Source organism: Dendrobates tinctorius, unplaced genomic scaffold, assembly GCF_039654945.1.
Source record: "Dendrobates tinctorius isolate UK_male_01 unplaced genomic scaffold, ASM3965494v1 ptg000016l, whole genome shotgun sequence".
NCBI classification, from domain to species: Eukaryota; Metazoa; Chordata; class Amphibia; order Anura; family Dendrobatidae; genus Dendrobates; species Dendrobates tinctorius.
The window spans coordinates 13,468-34,603 of NW_027361684.1; the positions used below are offsets into that span (position 1 = coordinate 13,468).

General features: G+C 49.7%; 1 protein-coding gene across 3 annotated transcripts in view; it reads left to right on the forward strand.

The window, feature by feature from the left end:
- Positions 1-20,889: 20,889 nt before the first annotated feature.
- The window catches only part of NIT2 (nitrilase family member 2), a 38,423-nt gene continuing 38,176 nt past the window's right edge, over positions 20,890-21,136 (forward strand). For all 3 annotated transcript variants that reach the window (XM_073565214.1, XM_073565215.1, XM_073565221.1), the window contains exon 1: positions 20,890-21,045. In XM_073565214.1, coding sequence (XP_073421315.1) covers positions 20,982-21,045 — 64 coding nt within the window. In that variant the 5' untranslated portion in view covers positions 20,890-20,981. The remainder of the gene's footprint in view (positions 21,046-21,136) is intronic.

The following is a 21,136-nucleotide window of genomic DNA, read 5'->3' on the forward strand; positions in this document are numbered from 1 at the left end:
ATGTCATAAGTAAATTCCAAAATACCCTTAATTGACAAATAGCAATTGATCTAGTACACTAAAATGGCCATCATTTTCTTACCTTGACTGACACCTGTCCTAGAATATTAATAGGACGGGTGTCTGTGAGCAATGTGCGTTACGAAGCTCTGCTGCTGGGACCCGGGCATAACCTACACTCAAGCTGTCGGGGTCACGGCATCAGAGCTTCCGACCTCACATGCCGACAGGCATCTGTTCTGTTTTGTTTTTTTTTTTCCATTTCTGGATGATTCCTTTAAAGAAAAGCTTTCAGGAACTTTTCCGAATGTTTTTGAATCTCTTGTTGCTCCAGCTGTCCTGTCAATGCACGTGCCACCTCTGAGGTTAGTGATCGGCTGAAGCAATCAGGTGACCGATGGATGGGACGTCATCACTTTTTAGCACAGATTTTGGAAATTCCTTGAAAATCTCATTAATGGTCATCTTCCACCATACTGCTAAGAGGCAGTAATTAGAAGCTGTGAGTGTATGGTGATGCACACAGATGGCTACTACAGCTTTACCGGATGGCTGGTTAAAGAAAAGTTTTTTGGTTTTTTTTAATCACATAAGGGTGATTCTGAATTATTGGTGACATCAAGACCAATGCGACTTCTACAAGTGATGAGACCTCATATTAAATGATGGCAAATCGTGTCTGTGCATTCTGCTTTTAAGATGATTATCTTTAAATGAACAATAAAACATCTTAAGGAAAATATTTTTGTTTTTTTAGTGGCGTCATTCACTTAAATGGACGACTTTGATTTTGTTACTCTGCCTTTCTGGGTCCTGGCACAGTATTGCTTTGCACCATCCATTACTTTCCTTTCTAAAAGTTGAAGATCTGCAGTGAGCATGAAAGTAGGGGCCAATTAAATTTTTTTCGTCTAAACACTTTTAATTGAGGGTTATACGACATAACAAGGTTATAACATTGCACAAACAGCATTTCCCATTACTCATTAATACTGCCTGGCACAGTTAGCCTTGCCCTTAAAATATCATGCGTCTAATATCTTAACAAAAAGTAGAAGACCCCCATGTCAGGCCCCAAATATCACATAGTTTATCCTGAGAGCATACATTTGAGGACAGTGTCTATTCTTACACACCACTTCTCAGGAAGCTGCAGTATATATGATATTGACCCAGTGTGAAATTCGCAGGGGTCTTCTATCCATTCATCTCATGAATAGCAGTGATCAAAATGAACCAATAGGAAAAATCTTGCATTGTTGCCGGCAGATCTCGGTGCGTGCACTGCGCATGCACCCTCCATTTTCTTCCAGGAAGATGACACGGAGGGCCGGGGCTCTGAGCAGGAGGATCCGGGGATGATGGAGGGTACCAAGGGGTGAGGGGGGGACATTTCTCTCTCCTCTGGTATGCTAGATCATATCAGAGGAGAGACAAATGAATGGAATTTTTTTTTTTTGCGATTGCCGTTATTTGGTCAATAATGGCGATCACAAGACTGGGGAACGGTAAAAGCCAACCCGAATCATGTTCTCCAGGGTCTCTGCTACCTTCCAGTAGCTAAGTCCCCGTAGATTTTCCGACACGGGGGGGGGGGGGCACTATACCCTTATTTTCCCTTCCCCATGACAGCACTGCACATGAGAGAAGGTACCCGCCCCCAGGAAACCTGTAGCAGAGACATAAGAAGGGGGGCGGCACCTCTCCCCTCAGTTTGGTTTCCTGTTTCTTGCAGGCGGGTGCTTGGGGCAGAGCGGTACCTTGGAGGGATCCCCCTCTGATGATCCGGTCGGGAGGCCGAGGTCCGGGGGGAGAGAGCGGCAGGGGCGTGGTCGCGCGCGCCTGTCAGCCCAGCTTGTAGGCGCTGCAAATGGCGTCCTCCTCCTGTGACTCCCCGGCGGCCGCTCCAGTGGGAGGCAGGGCCGGGGGAGGCGTGGCCACCATGACGCTGGCGCCGATTGAGTGGCGACGGCTTCCGGAGTCGCACCGGAAGTGACGTCGCACGCCGGGGGAGCGGTGTACTGGGCACTTCCGGGCGGGAGCAGTCCCAGAAGAGCGCACCGCTCCTCCATAAGAAGGGAGTCGCGGCAGACGCCACTGGTCCCAGAGAGGCTGCACACAGGCTCCACGTATAGCCAGCAGCAGAACGGAATGGATCCTGAAGTTGGAGAGCAAGTACAGGCGGAAAAGCCACCAGCTGCCGGGGTACCCAGGGGGCCGGGTGAGTGCCTTTGTAAGGCAGCACAATATATTAACAAAGGCCCTGTGTATGTTTTCTGTAGGGAAAGGCCACATCCAAACAAAAGAACAAAGAATGTGCGTTATGTAAAAAGGCCCTAGCTAAAACGTATGACAAGCGACTCTGTCGCTCGTGCATTAAAAAGACAGTGGCCGAAGAGTCACCATCTATGCTCCAAAGCATTAAAGCTATGATCCGGGATCAAGTAAAGTCGACGATGAAAGAGGAAATAAAAGAGCAGGCCACACATAGCACCGATATAACGCCTGCCTCACCCCCGCCCCCACTGCCTCCCACAGAGATAACTACTGATATTGAGTCTGAGGAAGAGCAAGGGGAGATAGGGGCCTCGGATTCAGACCTAGACTCGGACGAGGAAAAGGGGCGTCCATATTTTCTATCTGAGGACATTGGGAAATTGTTAAAACTTGTAAGGTCCACAATGGGACTTGAGACACCAAAAGAGCCTAAATCAATTCAAGATGCTATGTTTAGCAATCTTGAGGGGAAAAAGCGAAAGGTTTTTTCCTTCCATGATAACCTGCTAAATTTAATCAAGAGAGAGTGGAAAAAACCCAATAAAAAAAATGTCCATACCGCAGGCGCTCAAACGAAAATACCCGTTTGATGAGGAGGTATGCGATAAATGGGAAAAGGCGCCCAGACTAGATGCCGCCATTGCTAGTACATCCAAAGGGATAGCATTGCCATTTGAAGATATGGGCGCCCTAAAAGACCCCCTTGACAAGAAAGCAGACGCTTTTCTAAAAGCTGCTTGGGAAGCATCAGCTTGGTCGTTTAAACCAGGGGTGGCTGCCACTTGTACGGCACGTGCTATGGTCAAGTGGTTAGACGAATTAAGTGACCAAATTAAGAATAAATGCCCAAGGGAGACACTGCTGGAGGCAATACCTTTCCTACAGAAAGCAGCAGGATTCCTGGCTGACGCCGCAGTAGATTCCGTCCGAGGTGCCGCCTGTGCATGCGCCCTTTCTAATTCAGGCCGCAGAGCACTTTGGTTAAAAAACTGGTCGGCAGATTTCCAGTCAAAGGTTAAACTCTGTGCCGTCCCCTGTGCGGGCCAATACTTATTTGGAAAAGCACTGGACGAAATTTTGGAAAAAGCATCAGATAAAAAACGGTTTCCAACCCCCTTCCCTAGGCGTCGGTGGACTGAGGCTCACTCGTCCTTTCGTGGAACAGGGAATAGAGGGAGCCGAGGGCGGCCAGACGATAGAACCACGCGGGGTAGGCCCTGGAGGGGAAGGAAGGAGAGAGGTTTCCTCTTTAGTAGAACCACCCCGAGACCCGATACCAAGCAATGACGCCAGGGCGGTTGGGGGAAGGCTTCGATTCTTTGTCCATCAGTGGGTAGCATTGCCCACCTCAAAGTGGGTAACCAACCTGTTGGCCGAGGGCCTACGACTCAGTTTTCTAACCCTTCCTCCTCAAAGACTAAAAGTGACCCGGGTAGCCAAGAAGAATCAGGCTACATTAGAAAAGGAGATCCAGCTCCTCATTCAAAAAGAGGTACTTATAAAAGTACCATGTCATCAGAAAGGGAAAGGGTTTTACAGTACTGTTCCTCACGCCAAAACCAGATGGGTCACTAAGAACAATATTCAATCTCAAAGCCCTGAACCAATATATCAGAACAGAAAAATTCAAAATGGGGACCTTGGGGTCAGCAGTAAAACTACTCGACCCAGGTTGCTACATGGCAGTAATAGATCTTACCGATGCCTATTACCATGTCCCAATATGGGAAGAACACCAACAATATCTGAGACTGGTAGTAGAGATTGCTCAAATCCCCACTCATCTACAGTACCGGTGCCTACCCTTCGGGGTATCAGTAGCCCCGCGTATATTTACGAAAATCATCGGGGAAGTAGCGTCCTTTATAAGAAGGGAAAATATCCTGTTAGTACCTTATCTAGACGATTTCCTGGTTATAGCAAACAGCAGGGAAAACTGCGAAGATGCAGTTACAAGGGTCCTGGAGATATTAACCAGGATAGGCTGGATGATCAATCTGAAAAAATCCAAATTAACTCTAGTACAGTCACAAGAATTCCTGGGAATTCAGTTGGACTCATTAAAACAACAGTGCAGCCTTCCAGGAAGGAAAATTGGAGCTATCCACAAAAAAATACAACGGATACAGTCTGGTCGAGCCATACCAGTAAGAGAGGCAATGTCGCTCCTGGGCACGTTAACAGCGACAATTCCAGCGGTCCGGTGGGCACAAAGCCATACGAGAGAACTACAATGGCAGATCCTGTCCGAGCAGGAGAAGAGTCCTTCCAATTTAGATCGGGAGATTATCCTCTCCCCTCAAGTGCAGGAGTCCCTAAAATGGTGGCTGAGCACCGAAAACCTAAACAGAGCAGTGCCCTGGACGACTCAAAACTCGGTGGTATTGACCACGGATGCAAGTCCGAGTGGTTGGGGGGCACACATAGGGAAACAAACCCTACAGGGCCAGTGGGAACCTGGAATGAGGGAGGCATCCTCAAATCTAAAAGAACTGGCGGCCGTAAGGCGAGCCCTTCCCCTGGTAAAGCAAAAAGTACAAGGGAAACATGTCACCATATTATCCGACAACAGCACGGTCATAGCATACATAAACAGACAAGGGGGTACAAGGTCGGCAACCCTGATGGCAGAGGCCAGGGAATTATTCGCTTGGGCAGAAAACAATATTCTATCCTTATCGGGTACACATTTAAAGGGGGCAGACAATTATCTGGCCGATTATTTAAGCCGTCATGTACTACACCAGGGAGAATGGTCCCTAAGTCAAAAAATATTTGGGGAAATCTGCGCTGCCTGGGGCACACCAGAAGTAGACTTGTTTGCCACCAGGGAAAATCGGAAAGTGGACAGGTTCTACTCCCTAAATCCAAGAGAGCGGCCAGAGGGGGTGGATTCGCTACTACACCGGTGGAAATTTCACCTGGCATATGCGTTTCCCCCCCCCGTTGGCATTGATTCCAGTAGTCTTAAAAAAGATCCGGCATGAAAAAGCTCAAATAATCCTGATTGCGCCCTTCTGGCCGAAAAGGGCATGGTTCACATGGCTCAGATGCATGTCTATCTCGGACCCATGGATCCTCCCAGATACCCCGAATCCGCTATACCAGGGCCCAGTGGAACACCCCAGGGTTCACGGGCTGCACCTCACTGCGTGGAACTTGAGAGGGGACTCCTTCTAGCAAAAGGGTTCTCAGTCCCGTTAGTAACCACCCTGCTCGCTAGCAGGAAGGAGGTATCTTCACGAAAATACCAAAAAATTTGGGAAAGATTCTTACAGACAATTGACTAGAACAGCCCAGAAAATACCAATAAAGGAGATCCTAGAGTTCCTCCAGAAAGGGCTGGAAAAAGGACTATCCACAAGCACCTTAAAAGTGCAGGTATCGGCCCTGGGTGCATTGTTTGATCAAAAACTGGCAGATCACCCATGGATCTATAGATTCATTCGGGCCTCCTTCACATCCAGGCCCACAAAATTAACACCTAAGGTAGCTCCCTGGGATCTAAATTTAGTATTAAGGGCACTGACAGCATCTCCATTCGAACCGATTGCTTCCATCCCAATAAAGGCGCTGACACTAAAAACAGTACTCCTGGTGGCCCTAACCTCAGCTTGTCGTGTTTGCGAGCTGCAGGCGATATCTGTAAATCCACCATATACCACCTTTTTGGATGATAGAGTGATCATAAAAACTGATCCAGCCTTCCTACCAAAGGTAAATTCCAAATTCCACAGGGAGCAGGAGATAATTTTGCCCTCGTTTTGTTCGAAACCCAAATCCCAGGGAAAGGAAACCTTCCATTGTTTAGATGTCAGACGTTGCCTGCTTCAATATATAGAAGCCTCAAAACCATGGCGACAGTCTTCAGCCCTTTTTGTCTCCTTTCAGGGGACAAACGGGTAAAAAAGCTTCAAAGTCAACGATTGCACGATGGCTTCGTATGGGTATTGCACTAGCTTACTCTTCTTCAAACCAGACTCCCCCACTGGGTGTAACGGCTCACTCTACAAGAGCCATAGCCACGTCCTGGGCTGAAAGGGCAAATGCTTCAGTTGAGCAGATCTGTAAGGCAGCAGTATAGTCATCACCATCCACTTTCTTCCGACACTATAGACTAGACCTAGGGCCCTCAAATCTGGCCTTTGGGAGAAAAGTGTTGCCTGCTGTTGTCCCACCCTAGGAGTCTATTCTATCTTTCCTCGTGCGGTGCTGTCATGGGGAAGGGAAAAAATGATAATTTCTTACCGGTAATTTGATTTTCCAGAGCCATGACAGCACCGCATTGTTCCCGCCCTATCTTGGTGATGGTTGTGTGGTGCACCAGAGGTTTTTAAAAATCATATCTGGATGTGTAGATATATGTACACTCACTGGCCACTTTATTAGGTACACCATGCTAGTAACGGGTTGGACCCCCTTTTGCCTTCAGAACTGCCTCAATTCTTCGTGGCAGAGATTCAACAAGGTGCTGGAAGCATTCCTCAGAGATTTTGGACCATATTGACATGATGGCATCACACAGTTGGCGCAGATTTGTCGGCTGCACATCCCTGATGCGAATCTCCCGTTCCACCACATCCCAAAGATGCTCTATTGGATTGAGATCTGGTGACTGAGGAGGCCATTTGAGTACAGTGAACTCATTGTCATGTTCAAGAAACCAATCTGAGATGATTCGAGCTTTATGACATGGCGCATTATCCTGCTGAAAGTAGCCATCAGATGTTGGGTACATTGTGGTCATAAAGAGATGGACATGGTCAGCAACAATACTCAGGTAGGCTGTGGCGTTGCAACGATGCTCAATTGGTACCAAGGGGCCCAAAGAGTGCCAAGAAAAAATTCCCCACACCATGACACCACCACCACCAGCCTGAACCGTTGATACAAGGCAGGATGGATCCATGCTTTCATGTTGTTTACGCCAAATTCTGACCCTACCATCCGAATGTCGCAGCAGAAATCGAGACTCATCAGACCAGGCAACGTTTTTCCAATCTTCTACTGTCCAATTTCGATGAGCTTGTGCAAATTGTAGCCTCAGTTTCCTGTTCTTAGCTGAGAGGAGTGGTACCCAGTGTGGTCTTCTGCTGCTGTAGCCCATCTGCCTCAAAGTTCGACGCACTGTGCGTTCAGAGATGCTCTTCTGCCTACCTTGGTTGTAACGGGTGGCAATTTGAGTCACTGTTGCCTTTCTATCAGCTCGAACCAGTCTGCCCATTCTCCTCTGACCTCTGGCATCAACAAGGCATTTCCGGCCACAGAACTGCCGCTCACTGGATTTTTTTTCTTTTTCGGACTATCCTCTGTAAACCCTAGAGATGGTTGTGCGTGAAAATCCCAGTAGATCAGCAGTTTCTGAAATACTCAGACCAGCCCTTCTGGCACCAACAATCATGCCACGTTCAAAGGCACTCAAATCACCTTTCTTCCCCATACTGATGCTCGGTTTGAACTGCAGGAGATTGTCTTGACCATGTCTACATGCCTAAATGCACTGAGTTGCCGCCATGTGATTGGCTGATTAGAAATTAAGTCTTAACACACAGTTGGACAGGTGTACCTAATAAAGTGGCCAGTGAGTGTATATAGACATGTATTTAAAAGGAAAGGGGAATATTAGTAGCGCTGTCATATAACATGTATGTAAACTAATAAGGCGGTAACCTTGCATACTCTGAAACAAACTGAGGGGAGAGGTGCCGCCCCCCTTCTTATGTCTCTGCTACAGGTTTCCTGTTTCCTGGGGGCGGGTACCTTCTCATGTGCGGTTTGTCATGGCTCTGGAAAATCAAATTACCGGTAAGTAATAATCATTTTTCTTGGCGCCATTAAGAAGCGTCGCTGAGGAATAAGGCCCCTTAACAACCATCAATGCGCCTTTTAATGGCAGTTAAGGGGTTAAAACCATAGTAATCGTAGTGTATGAAAACTTTTGACTTTCCAGTAAGTATTAAAAATCCCTTAAAACCTTCTTTCTCTTCTCTGGCATTTGGCAAATATTAATTATGGTAATCCTAATTGACTTAAAACGGGAAAGGTTTATTCTGATTTCATGCCAGATATTTTTTATATAGTGTGTGTATATAAACTTCTGGATTCAACTGTGTATATATAGGTTGCTTTAAGGAATGTTGATGGTATATTATGGGTAACAGTAGCAATGTCAATACAGTATGTAATGACACTATCCAATCACAGAGATGCGACTATAATATCTCTGCAACGTTCTATTATATACACTGTTCTTAAAATGTTCTCATTATCTAGCACTTAAACAGCTATTAATGCCTATGTCTCAGCTTAATGGGTGCCACTGGATCGCACCAGCTGATCGACGTCACAGCACATGCAGGGAGAGCTCAACACACAGGCTCTACATGCATGTGCTGTGACTATGACACTGCAGCGACACGTGCAGCTGCGGCACTGATCAGCAGGAGCGATCCAGGTATCCGGGTTCCCTCTAGCTTATTCGGTAAGTGCTATAGCTTGCTGAATAAGCAGGGACCAAAACAATTTCACTCAACTCTAGTCTCTATTAGCTCCTCTGATCGTTACACTGGCCCTAGTGGAGGTCAACTGGTATTTCTCCCTGGGGCACAAGTCCTAAATATGCGAGTCACTGAGTTTACAGTATGCTCATCGCCCTGGCCATCTCTGTTCCCAAAAGCACAGCCCCAGCCCACACCCTGTACCGTATGTCTGGAAGTAACAGCCCACAGGAATGGTCCTCTCCTACAGCCGGATCAGCTCCTGAGCCCGGGGTCAGATCTGGCAACTGTCTTTACTGGTGCTGCTTACGGTCTTCTACTGGCTCGGGTCACCATCTTCCTCATAGCTCAGGCCTTCACCGGCATTTGCCCGCTCAGACACTTCTGGGGCGCTGGTGGCTGTAAGCCCACTTTGCGGCCACACGACCTCCCTGGTACATGTTTTGGCGCCTACTCTCCCCTTCTCAGCTTGGCCTTTTATATTTTGTCACAGTGACACGTGTCACCTGACCTGGCGTAGTCTTCAAACGCTTCCTTGTGAACATGCGCTTCCACTCTTGGGGTTCCTACTACTATAATTCCTTCTTTACTTTCATCTTTGACCAGCAGATGGCGGTGTTCACTTGCAGTTACTCAGACATCAACTGTACTAGTCTCCTCTCTTTTCCACCTCCTTACACACACTTCCTGTTCAGGACCTGTATGGAGGTTGTAGCCAGGCCCGGATTGGCAATATAACCAACCGGGCATTTTCCCGCTGGGCCGCTGTCACGTGGGCCGCGGGCGGCAGCGCCCGAACATCTGGCCGCTTGCCAGCTGCTGCGGCCACTGTTGCTCCTGCCACCGGCCCTCTGCGGGCATGGCGGTGATAGATTCAAGTTCCTCCCGCACTGCAGGGAGATAAGCCGCCACGCCCCCCCACGCACCCCATCCTCGCCGTAGCATGAGACCCCCGCAGCCACTCACAGCGTCGCACTCGCTTGCCTGCTCGCTCTGTTCACAGGACCTGTGATGAGGTCACGGGAGGGGAGGAGTCAGGGGGTCACATGATCAGGAGCCTTTGTCCAGACCCCCGATCATATCACCCCTGACTCCGCCCCTCCTGTGACCTCATCACAGGTCCTGTGCGCTCAGCCTTGCCTCTACCGTCTGCAAGACTCTGCTTTGCTGTTGTCATGGTGTTGGTTGAGGTAAGTATGTGTGGGGTCAGGATTTACAGTGTGGATGTAGCAGAGCTGTGTGTGTATGAGATGTACGGAGCAGAGCCGCGTGTACGAGGTGTACGGAGCGGAGCCGCGTGTGTACGAGGTGTACGGAGCGGAGCCGCGTGTGTACGAGGTGTACGGAGCGGAGCCGCGTGTGTACGAGGTGTACGGAGCGGAGCCGAGTGTGTACGAGGTGTACGGAGCGGAGCCGAGTGTGTACGAGGTGTACGGAGCGGAGCCGAGTGTGTACGAGGTGTACGGAGCGGAGCCGAGTGTGTACGAGGTGTACGGAGCGGAGCCGAGTGTGTACGAGGTGTACGGAGCGGAGCCGAGTGTGTACGAGGTGTACGGAGCGGAGCCGAGTGTGTACGAGGTGTACGGAGCGGAGCCGAGTGTGTACGAGGTGTACGGAGCGGAGCCGAGTGTGTACGAGGTGTACGGAGCGGAGCCGAGTGTGTACGAGGTGTACGGAGCGGAGCCGAGTGTGTACGAGGTGTACGGAGCGGAGCCGAGTGTGTACGAGGTGTACGGAGCGGAGCCGAGTGTGTACGAGGTGTACGGAGCGGAGCCGAGTGTGTACGAGGTGTACGGAGCGGAGCCGAGTGTGTACGAGGTGTACGGAGCGGAGCCGAGTGTGTACGAGGTGTACGGAGCCGTGTGTACAAGGTGTACGGAGCGGAGCCGTGTGTGTACGAGGTGTACGGAGCGGAGCCGTGTGTACAAGGTGTACAGAGCAGAGCCGTGTGTACGAGGTGTACGGAGAGGAGCCGTGTGTGTACGAGGTGTACGGAGCGGAGCCGTGTGTATGAGGTGTACGGAGAGGAGCCGTGTGTGTACGGAGCGGAGCCGTTTGTATGAGGTGTACGGAGTGGAGCCACGCGTGTACGGAGCGTAGCCGTGTGTACGAGGTGTACGGAGCGGAGCCGTGTGTACGAGGTGTACGGAGCGGAGCCGCGTGTGTACGAGGTGTACGGAGAGGAGCCGCGTGTGTACGAGGTGTACGGAGAGGAGCCGCGTGTGTACGGAGCGGAGCCGTGTGTATGAGGTGTACGGAGCGGAGCCGTGTGTATGAGGTGTACGGAGCAGAGCCACGCGTGTACGGAGCGGAGCCGTGTGTACGAGGTGTACGGAGCGGAGCCGTGTGTGTACGAGGTGTACGGAGCGGAGCCGTGTGTACGGAGCGGAGCCGTGTGTACAAGGTGTACAGAGCGGAGCCGTGTGTGTACGAGGTGTACGGAGCGGAGCCGTGTGTACAAGGTGTACAGAGCGGAGCCGTGTGTGTACGAGGTGTACGGAGCGGAGCCGTGTGTATGAGGTGTACGGAGAGGAGCCGTGTGTGTACGGAGCGGAGCCGTTTGTATGAGGTGTACGGAGTGGAGCCACGCGTGTACGGAGCGTAGCCGTGTGTACGAGGTGTACGGAGCGGAGCCGCGTGTGTACGAGGTGTACGGAGAGGAGCCGCGTGTGTACGAGGTGTACGGAGAGGAGCCGCGTGTGTACGAGGTGTACGGAGAGGAGCCGCGTGTGTATGAGGTGTACGGAGCAGAGCCACGCGTGTACGGAGCGGAGCCGTGTGTACGAGGTGTACGGAGCGGAGCCGCGTGTGTACGAGTTGTACGGAGCGGAGCCGCGTGTGTACGAGTTGTACGGAGCGGAGCCGCGTGTGTACGAGGTGTACGGAGAGGAGCCGCGTGTGTACGAGGTGTACGGAGAGGAGCCGCGTGTGTACGAGGTGTACGGAGAGGAGCCGCGTGTGTACGAGGTGTACGGAGAGGAGCCGCGTGTGTACGAGGTGTACGGAGAGGAGCCGCGTGTGTACGAGGTGTACGGAGCGGAGCCGTGTGTGTACGAGGTGTACGGAGCGGAGCCGTGTGTATGAGGTGTACGGAGAGGAGCCGTGTGTGTACGGAGCGGAGCCGTTTGTATGAGGTGTACGGAGTGGAGCCACGCGTGTACGGAGCGGAGCCGTGTGTACGAGGTGTACGGAGCGGAGCCGTGTGTACGAGGTGTACGGAGCGGAGCCGTGTGTACGAGGTGTACGGAGCGGAGCCGCGTGTGTACGAGGTGTACGGAGAGGAGCCGCGTGTGTATGAGGTGTACGGAGAGGAGCCGCGTGTATAAGGTGTACGGAGCAGAGCCACGCGTGTACGGAGAGGAGCCGCGCGTGTACGAGGTGTACGGAGAGGAGCCGCGCGTGTTCGAGGTGTACGGAGAGGAGCCGCGCGTGTACGAGGTGTACGGAGAGGAGCCGCGCGTGTACGAGGTGTACGGAGCGGAGCCGCGCGTGTACGAGGTGTGCGGAGCCGCGCGTGTACGAGGTGTACGGAGCGGAGCCGCGCGTGTACGAGGTGTACGGAGAGGAGCCACGCGTGTATGGAGTGGAGCCATATGTGTACGGGATGTACGGAGCGAAGCCAAATGTGTACAAAGCATACAAAGCGGGCTTTTCCCACGGACACAGGAGTACACGGCGGAGCCCCGAGGAGCATTTTAAAACACACACATGACGTTCCACCTGAAGTGATGTGCTGGAAGCTGACCGGAAATGAGAATTTCTTGAGGAGATTGTGACAGAACCAGGAATGCTTCAGATCCATCACCGTGTCCTCCTCCGACAGCGCAGACAGCAGGATCGCCTTGGAATCGGGGATGCCGGCCATGTGAGCGGATCATGATAGGTCCTGCACCGGGAGGCTCAGGTGGGCACTACAATGGGAGCCGGGCTGCTATAGTATCTTTGTAGAATCTTTCTTTATTTTTTTCTTTTTCTTTCTTTCTCTGTTCTTTCATTCTCTCTGTTCTTTCTTTCTCTCTCTAATCTTTCTTTTTTCTCTCTCTGTTCTTTCTTCCCCTCTTTCTTTCTTTTTCTTTCCTCTCTTTCTGTTCTTTCTTTTCTTTACTTCTTTCTCTCTCTGTTCTTTCTCTGTCTCTCTCTGTTCTTTTTTTCTTTCCCCTCTTTCTTTCTCTCTCTGTTCTTTCTCTGTCTCTCACTGTTCTTTCTTTGTCTCTCACTGTTCTTTCTTTCCCCTTTCTTTCTCGCTCTCTGTTTTCTTTTTTCTCTCTCTCTCTGTTTTCTCTCTTCCTTTGTGCCAGTCATTGTGCCCATAATGCCAGCCACTGTACCCTCAGTACCAGTCAGTGTGATCAGCAGTGCTAAATGGGTGCGATTAGGTGTGGACATGGGTGTGACTAGCTGTGAAATGGGTGTGGTTGGGCGTGGCCAAAATTTGCAGCGGGCAGCTATGACCAGGGGGTCTGGTTGCCCAATAGAGAGCAGTTCTGCCAGGAATTCTGTAATCATGCATACAAAATGGGACAGAGATTTGGGAGGAGTACTGTACCTAAAAGCAATAAATAGGACTGAGCTGAAATACTGGGCACAGCTCTGACTACATGTTATATAGTTGTGTTAATCTCCTCTCACTTCTTGTAAACTACAACTGTACAAAGATATTATATAGTCACCATGTGACTAGTGGGCCTGTGTAACTTCAAATGCCAGGGCTGAATTTTAGTCCCAGTCCGGCCCTGGTGATGAGGGGAAGACAAAGTATAGCAAAAATTCACTGATCGGGGCGATGAGTGCTATAGTTTGTGGGCTGGTGGGATTTGTGTGGCAGGGCTGCATTTTTGTCCCAATCCGGCCCTGGTTGTAGCAGAGCATTTGCATGGTCTTCCACTTGATTACCTCGACCATCTTTAAAGTCGTGATCAGTCAGTTTTTCTTGTTAAATAAATGCATCTTATAGTCTGAAATATATCGTAGTTTTAGTATAGTGTGTGTGTGTGTATGTATGTGTATGTGTGTATATATATATATATATATATATATATATATATATATACATATATACTGTGTGTGTATATGTATGTATATATGTATGTGTATATATATATATATATATATATATATATATATATACACACACACAACGACAAAGCAAAGTCCAGCAATAACGTGAGCAATCCAGGATGCTGTTAAAATTTTTTTCCTTTTTATTCATAAATCCATTAAAATGCAATGGTCCAAGCAGTTCAAAACAGCAATAACGCAGGAAAGTCGTGCAGATAGGACTACGCGTCTCAGCGGTAGAACCCGCCTTCTTCACGGTCCAGAATCTCACACAACGGAGTTAACCAGGTCAGCTGAGGTTCCAGGTGGTTCACAGGAGTGAGCTGGTCTACATTGTTGGATATTTATATATATATATATATATATATATAAAAAACCAGGCAAGTGTATGCTAACAGAGGCAACAACCGTCCTGTTCTACCCAGCGCTGGCTCAGAGCAATCACCGACCACTCCTGCTGGCGGTTCAGCTGCTTCTCATCAGCAGAGCAGCTCTTCTTCCAGGCTGCTCTGTCGACTGGGCGTTGCTGCTGGCACCATGCTGCTTGTAGAATCCGCTAAGTTTTGTGGTGTCAGCTAATAATTAACAAGAGCTACTGGATCTTTTAAAGTGGATTTATAACAAAGTGGGTTTTGGTCAATGACATACATGAGAAAAACCTTCATTAAGGAACTAAGGTACAAGTTAAATGAACAGGTACTAGGGGTGGTGGTGAAAGATGGGAAGTGCCTAACTAGCTTGGTGTGCTACCTTTAAATCACTGACATAGTCCTAGGCCATATGTTGCCCATCCATGTAACCACCACATGCTAATACCATCCAATTGGGTTACAGTATATTGAGTTCTTCAGGAACCTGCACATGCCTGCTGATGTCCACACTCCTGAAGGTCCAGAATGGATTAGAGGATCAAGGTTCTTTACAAGGGTGGTTGCACTGGTCTTCCTCTTCATGTGGGTGGCATCCTTGCATTAAGGAAAAGGTCTTCATTTCAAAAGACGTGAGAAGAGGTTCAAACTCCTTTAGGTTTGTAGACAAGATGTCCATCTCAAGAACAATAGATGATATTTCAAAGCCACAGGGGTTGTGTACAGATGTACCTTACAAGAGGCCAAAGACAAGATGTCCATCTCAAGTATTGGCGCACGCTTTTTAATATACCACCAGAACAAAGGGCAATACACCACAGGACACACAATTGCCTTCCCGCCTCTCAGACTTTGTGACCCCACAGCGCATGGTCTATCTCTTTGATGTAGGCCTTTTCATAACCTTTGGTGCTAGCCAGAGTTTGTGGATGAAATTGTGAGTTCAGTGATTCATATTACACATATTGTAGACATTGTCCATGTTGGCTTCCAACACTGACAGCTGATTTCTCGCAGTTAGGCAGCGAGAAGCCAGATGTCAATCTGCATGAGGTCCGCAGTGATGCACCGTCAACAGCAGAAAAGAAACTGCTGCTGTGTCGGCGTAACGTCAGCGGAAGCCGCTGAATTGCTGTCAGTGACCGTTCGGTGCCGGACAGAACAGGCAGGTACTTAGCAACTATGTGCCTGTTAGTTCTTAGACCTGTAGTAATATAAATAAGTAGTCCTCGATAACCCCTTAAAGTGGTGCAGACAGATAATTAATTGAATATCTGAAAACAGTGGGTCACTGTTTACTTTGCTCTAATGGTGATGTCATTGTCACTTCCATCTATTAGATCACTAAAGTCGATCACTGGCCTCAGCCGTACACACAGGCATCGCCCTTAAAGGGATTTTCAATACTCATCAATCACTGTCACTTCAGGTCCCGTGTCTGATAAAAACAATAGATACTCACCTCCTGCCATGTAGGTGCTGCTGTTTTCGGGAGGGTGGCACAGCGTTGTGTCACAGGACCGCTACAGCCAATCAGTCGTCTGCTGATCATTAATATTCCAACAGAGCAGATGTCCTCTCTGATGAAATAGTGAAGGCTGCAGCCGACTGATGACAGCAGATTGTGTGCGGTGGTCTAGTGACACAAAAATGTTAAATTGAGGAATGAACACAGCCAAAAAGGGCCCCTGCTCAAGAACAGTATATGAGCCCTTGGACGTCCTACAATGCATCTGTGACAGATGCGACTTTGGCTGTGGGAGTGAGCCCCCTTACCTCTTGGGCCCCAGTGCAGCTACACAAATGCTTTGTCCCTGCCGCTACTCATAATGCCACCGTTCAGCCAAAGGCATCCAGATGTAGCGGAGCTGGACTTGCTGTGGGACAGTACATATATCTTCGCGGCGGACAGGTAAGGATATTGTTGCATTTTTATTTTAGTTCACTTCCAGGAGCACAAGGGCTTCGGTGGAATAGGCGATGCAGTAAGAATGGTTTAATTAAGAGCTATTAAAGGAGTCTGTGATTATTTCAATTAAAATACTTTATTCTGGCTGTGTCTTTATTTACCATACAACTATAGGATTAGTAACGGATAGGTGTCTTATAGACGCCTATTACTAAGCCATGGGCTTGATGTCACCTGACAAGACAAAGGTGACATCAACCCCACAAATATGAACCCCACTTGCCACCGCTTCAGGGCAAGTGGGAAGAGTTGGGTAAAGTGCCACAATTGGCACATCTTTGTATGCGCCAATTGTGGGGCGGCTGCGGGCTGCTATTTTTAGGCTGGTGAGCGCCAAAATCCATGGACCTTGCCAGCCTGAGAATGCCAAGCCACAGCTGTCTGCTATTTCCTTGGTGGGTTAACAAAAATAGGGGGACCCCACGTTAATTTTTTTTTTGAGAGGGGATTCCGCTATTTTTGCTAACCAAGGTAAGCAGACTGTTGCGGCCTGGTATTATCAGGCTGGTAAGGTTCATAGATATTGGATCCTCACCAGCCCGAAATACCAGTCCCAGTAGTCTGCTTTACTCTGGCTGGTTAACAAATATAGGGGGACCCAAAGCTATTTTTTTTTTAATTATTTACCGTATTTATTAAAAAGAAGGGGGCCTCTCTGCTTTCCTCCACGTCTTGTGTCGTGTACTTCCGGCTGTGTCACAAGATTCATCATTATGTAAATTAGTACACGTGTAGTAAGCTGCGTTCCCGCACTTAATACGCATGTGACTAGGAAGATGACGCGATTTTACCACATCTGATTAGAGTGTATGGGAAATGTACACAGCTACATAGACATGCTGCGATCTCGAAAGATGCACCACATGTCTGTCTCCAGGGGTGAGCCGCGGACATCGATGCACGCAGTGGTGGGATTCAAATTTTTAACAACAGGTTCTGTGTTTGTGTGTAGGAAAACCACACCCATTTTAAGCCACACCCATTTACACGCACCTTTTCCTCAAACATATACAAGTAGGGGTGCAGTCAAACAGTTGAAAAAAAAAAATAAATTGGAATGAGATCAGAACAGTGCACATTCTGGCCAGCGGCTCTCCTGACCCGAGTGTGACAGCTGTCTCACTTGACTGTCCGGCTGGCCAGGCTGTGCACTACATGTCTGCGTCCTAATGGAAATTAAAAGTAAAAATCACCATACCCTTCCTGCAAACTGGTGTTACTCAAGTCCCATCTATGTCAAACAATGATGATTTTAATTGCAGGGTTAACTTGGCATATTTCCACAACTAGAACACCGCAAAAAGAATGGTTCATGAAAATATCACAACCACAAGTATAATCGACAGAGTAATAATAATTTATTATTGTATAGTACTTATAAAATCACATCAGAACTACAAAGTGCCAAATCCCCAATAGGCAGCATTGTTCCCTATAGGCAGCACAGGTTCCCAATAGGCAGCACAGGTCCCCAATAGGCAGCATTGTTCCCTATAGGCAGCACAGGTCCCCAATAGGCAGCACAGGTCCCCAATAGGCAGCATTGTTCCCTATAGGCAGCACAGGTTCCCAATAGGCAGCACAGGTCCCAAATAGGCAGCATTGTTCCCAATAGGCAGCACAGGTCCCCAATAGGCAGCATTGTTCCCTAGTAGGCAGCACAGGTCCCCAATAGGCAGCATTGTTCCCTATAGGCAGCACAGGTTCCCAATAGGCAGCATTGTTCCCTATAGGCAGCACAGGTCCCCAATAGGCAGCACAGGTCCCCAATAGGCAGCATTGTTCCCTAATAGGCAGCACAGGTCCATAATAGGCAGCACAGGTCCCCAATAGGCAGCATTGTTCCCTAATAGGCAGGCACAGGTCCCCAATAGGCAGCATTGTTCCTTATAGGCAGCACAGGTCCCCAATAGGCAGCATTGTTCCCTATAGGCAGCACAGGTTCCCAATAGGCAGCACAGGTTCCCAATAGGCAGCACAGGTCCCCAATAGGCAGCATTGTTCCCTATAGGCAGCACAGGTCCCCAATAGGCAGCATCGTTCCCTAATAGGCAGCACACGTCCACAATAGGCAGCATTGTTCCCTATAGGCAGCACACGTCCCCAATAGGCAGCACAGGTCCCCAACAGGCAGCATTGTTCCCTATAGGCAGCACACGTCCCCAATAGGCAGCACAGGTCCCCAATAGGCAGCATTGTTCCCTATAGGCAGCACACGTCCCCAATAGGCAGCACACGTCCCCAAAAGGCTGCACAGGTCCCTAGTAGGCAGCACAGAACAGGCCCCCAATAGGCAGCACTGCACAGCACAGGTCCCCAATAAGCAGCAGCACTGCACATATACAACTGACCTGGTGTTGGTCTGTGTGTATCACAGGCTGAAGTTGAACTGAAGACTGAAGTAAATAATCCCATGGTGAGGCAGGCGGGCCACGGTCACCACACACAGACTAGTGTCCTCCTGTCCAGGCTCAGGCGCTCAGCTCACTGGGCAGCCGCAGCGGCGGGTAACTCCTGAGTCCAGTCCAGCGAGCTCCAGAGTCAAGTTACCCGCCAATTATAGCCGCACTGCGCCGCAGGAATCAGTGCGGGGGCCGCCGGGGTGTGCTGTGCTGCTCTGTCCAGTAGTCAGCAGGCAGAGAGCAGCACGTCAAGTATCAATGCGCGTGCGGTATCCGGCAGGAAGCAGAGCAAGAGTCCTCCTCTGCTCCTTGCCTGCAGGCAGCGCCGCCAGCAACATCAGAGGACCGGATCGTGGCTCTGGATCTCCCCGGTTCGGGGAACCGGCTGCTTTTTTAACAACCGGTTCCACCGAACCGGGGAGAACCCACTGAATCCCACCCCTGGATGCAAGCATAGTAGGCATGCGATTTATTGAAATCCCATCCACTATGATGTAACATATGGACGCTGACGATGTACGCAGAATCCAACCCGCATCGTTTACTGACCGTGTGCACGTACCCCAACATATCTGCAAACAAGAAATCACTTATTTTTGCTTCCCAGAAGTGAACTTTCAATTAGCTTTATTTCAAGTGACAAAAAAAAAATGCAGAAAAAACGCAGGTGACCTACTACCAGTGACCTCAGATACAGATTTGGTGCAGATTTCACCTGCGTCAAATCCTGAGTCATTCCTGACCGTGTGCACACACCCTAAGGCCGGTTTCACATTAGCGCTTTTTCAGCGCACGCACGGCCGGGGGTAGCTCCGCCCCCGAGCCGGCTCTCTGCCCGGCGTGCCCGCCCCTTGCTTGTAGCGCCGCCTACTAGCGGACAGCGGCGCCTGCGATCGGCGCACCCTATCTTTAGCATAGGGTGCGCAGATCGTGCGCAGGCCGTGCGCTAGTTGCGCTTTGACCTGCGCTGCGCACTTTTGACGGTGCGCTGTGCGCGCCAAAATCCGAAAAGTTTGATTTTGGCGCGCACGGCGCACCGTCAAAAGTGCGCAGCACAGGTCAAAGCGCAACTAGCGCACGGCCTGCGCACGATCTGCGCACCCTATGCTAAAGATAGGGTGCGCCGATCGCAGGCGCCGCTGTGCGCTAGTAGGCGGCGCTACAAGCAAGGGGCGGGCACGCCGGGCAGAGAGCCGGCTCGGGGGCGGAGCTACCCCCGGCCGTGCGTGCGCTGAAAAAGCGCTAATGTGAAACCGGCCTAAGGGGACTATTACAGTGAAAAGTAAAAATAAAAAATGTTTTAAAAAATGTTAATTCAAATCAACTCCCTTTTCCCGCATTAAAAATAAAGATATTAAAAAATACACATAGGTGGTATCTCTGCTGTCAGAAAAGTCCGATCTAGCAAAACATAAAAATAATTAACCCGATTGGTAAACAGCGTAAACGAAAAGAGATGAAGAACGCGAAAATGACACTGGCATCGCTGTGATCAGCAGGATCATAGCGAAAGATCATTTTTTTCCCCACAATATGATCACCGTAAAAATAACAACGTGGGAAAATGGTGTCACTCAGAAGTACAACGCGTCTCGGGAATCACGCCGTCATGTGTCTGCGAGGACTGAGACTATGTGCACACGGAGTGTTTTGGTTGTGCGGATTTTCTTGGTAAATCTGCAGGACAAAAGTCCAATGGTTTATCTGCGGATTAGCCTGCGGTTTCACACCTCTTAATGATAAGGTGTGAAACTGCACAAAGAATTGACATGCTGCGGATTGTAACCCGCGGAAAGATCCGCAGCACATGCACTGCGTTTTTTTTCCCATAGGAAATAAAGGTACTGTACATCGCAGCAGAATCTGCTGCAGACCCGCAGAGCCAAATCCGCTGCGGATCCGCGTGTGCACATACCCTTAGAAATAAGGGGCGGAAAAAACGGAAACACAAAACAGAGATGGACCCCGTGGTGACCCTGCTGACCGCTCCGACCCAAAGAACGCGCGCTCAAGTGAGGAAACCGTACTAGTGTGAACACAGGCTGAGACAACACAGTCATATTTTCCAGTGATTTTTATAAACATGTGAACATTCCTGAAGTGGAGTGTAGCTGTATTACTAACACTAGGGTTGCTGCCACGTACATACAGCCCTGCCTGTGGTCACCATTCCTGCTCCTTGCCTTGAAAACCATTTAGAAAAAAAATGACAACATGGCAGTGTGAGCAATGTGGCGGCATTCGGTGCCATCACTTCTACACTCGGCCCGTGTGTGAGGGGAGTCTGTGAGTGCAGCGCTGCGCCGCTGCCGCCGCCATCCGGCAGTACTCGTGTAGCAAGAACTACATCTCCCACAATGCTCCGGGGGCAGACAGGACGACGTTCCACGCCCACTTCCGGGTTTGGTGAATGATTGACAGGTGTGTCGCTGCTGCAGGTCGCGGTATGCAGACAGCTGCTCGAGCTATGGCGAGTGAGTACCGATGTCAGTGCGGGGTGACGGTATAGGAGCGCCCTCTCCTCTGCAGCGTGGCACTGCCAGGGGGAGATAAGGGGGGACATGG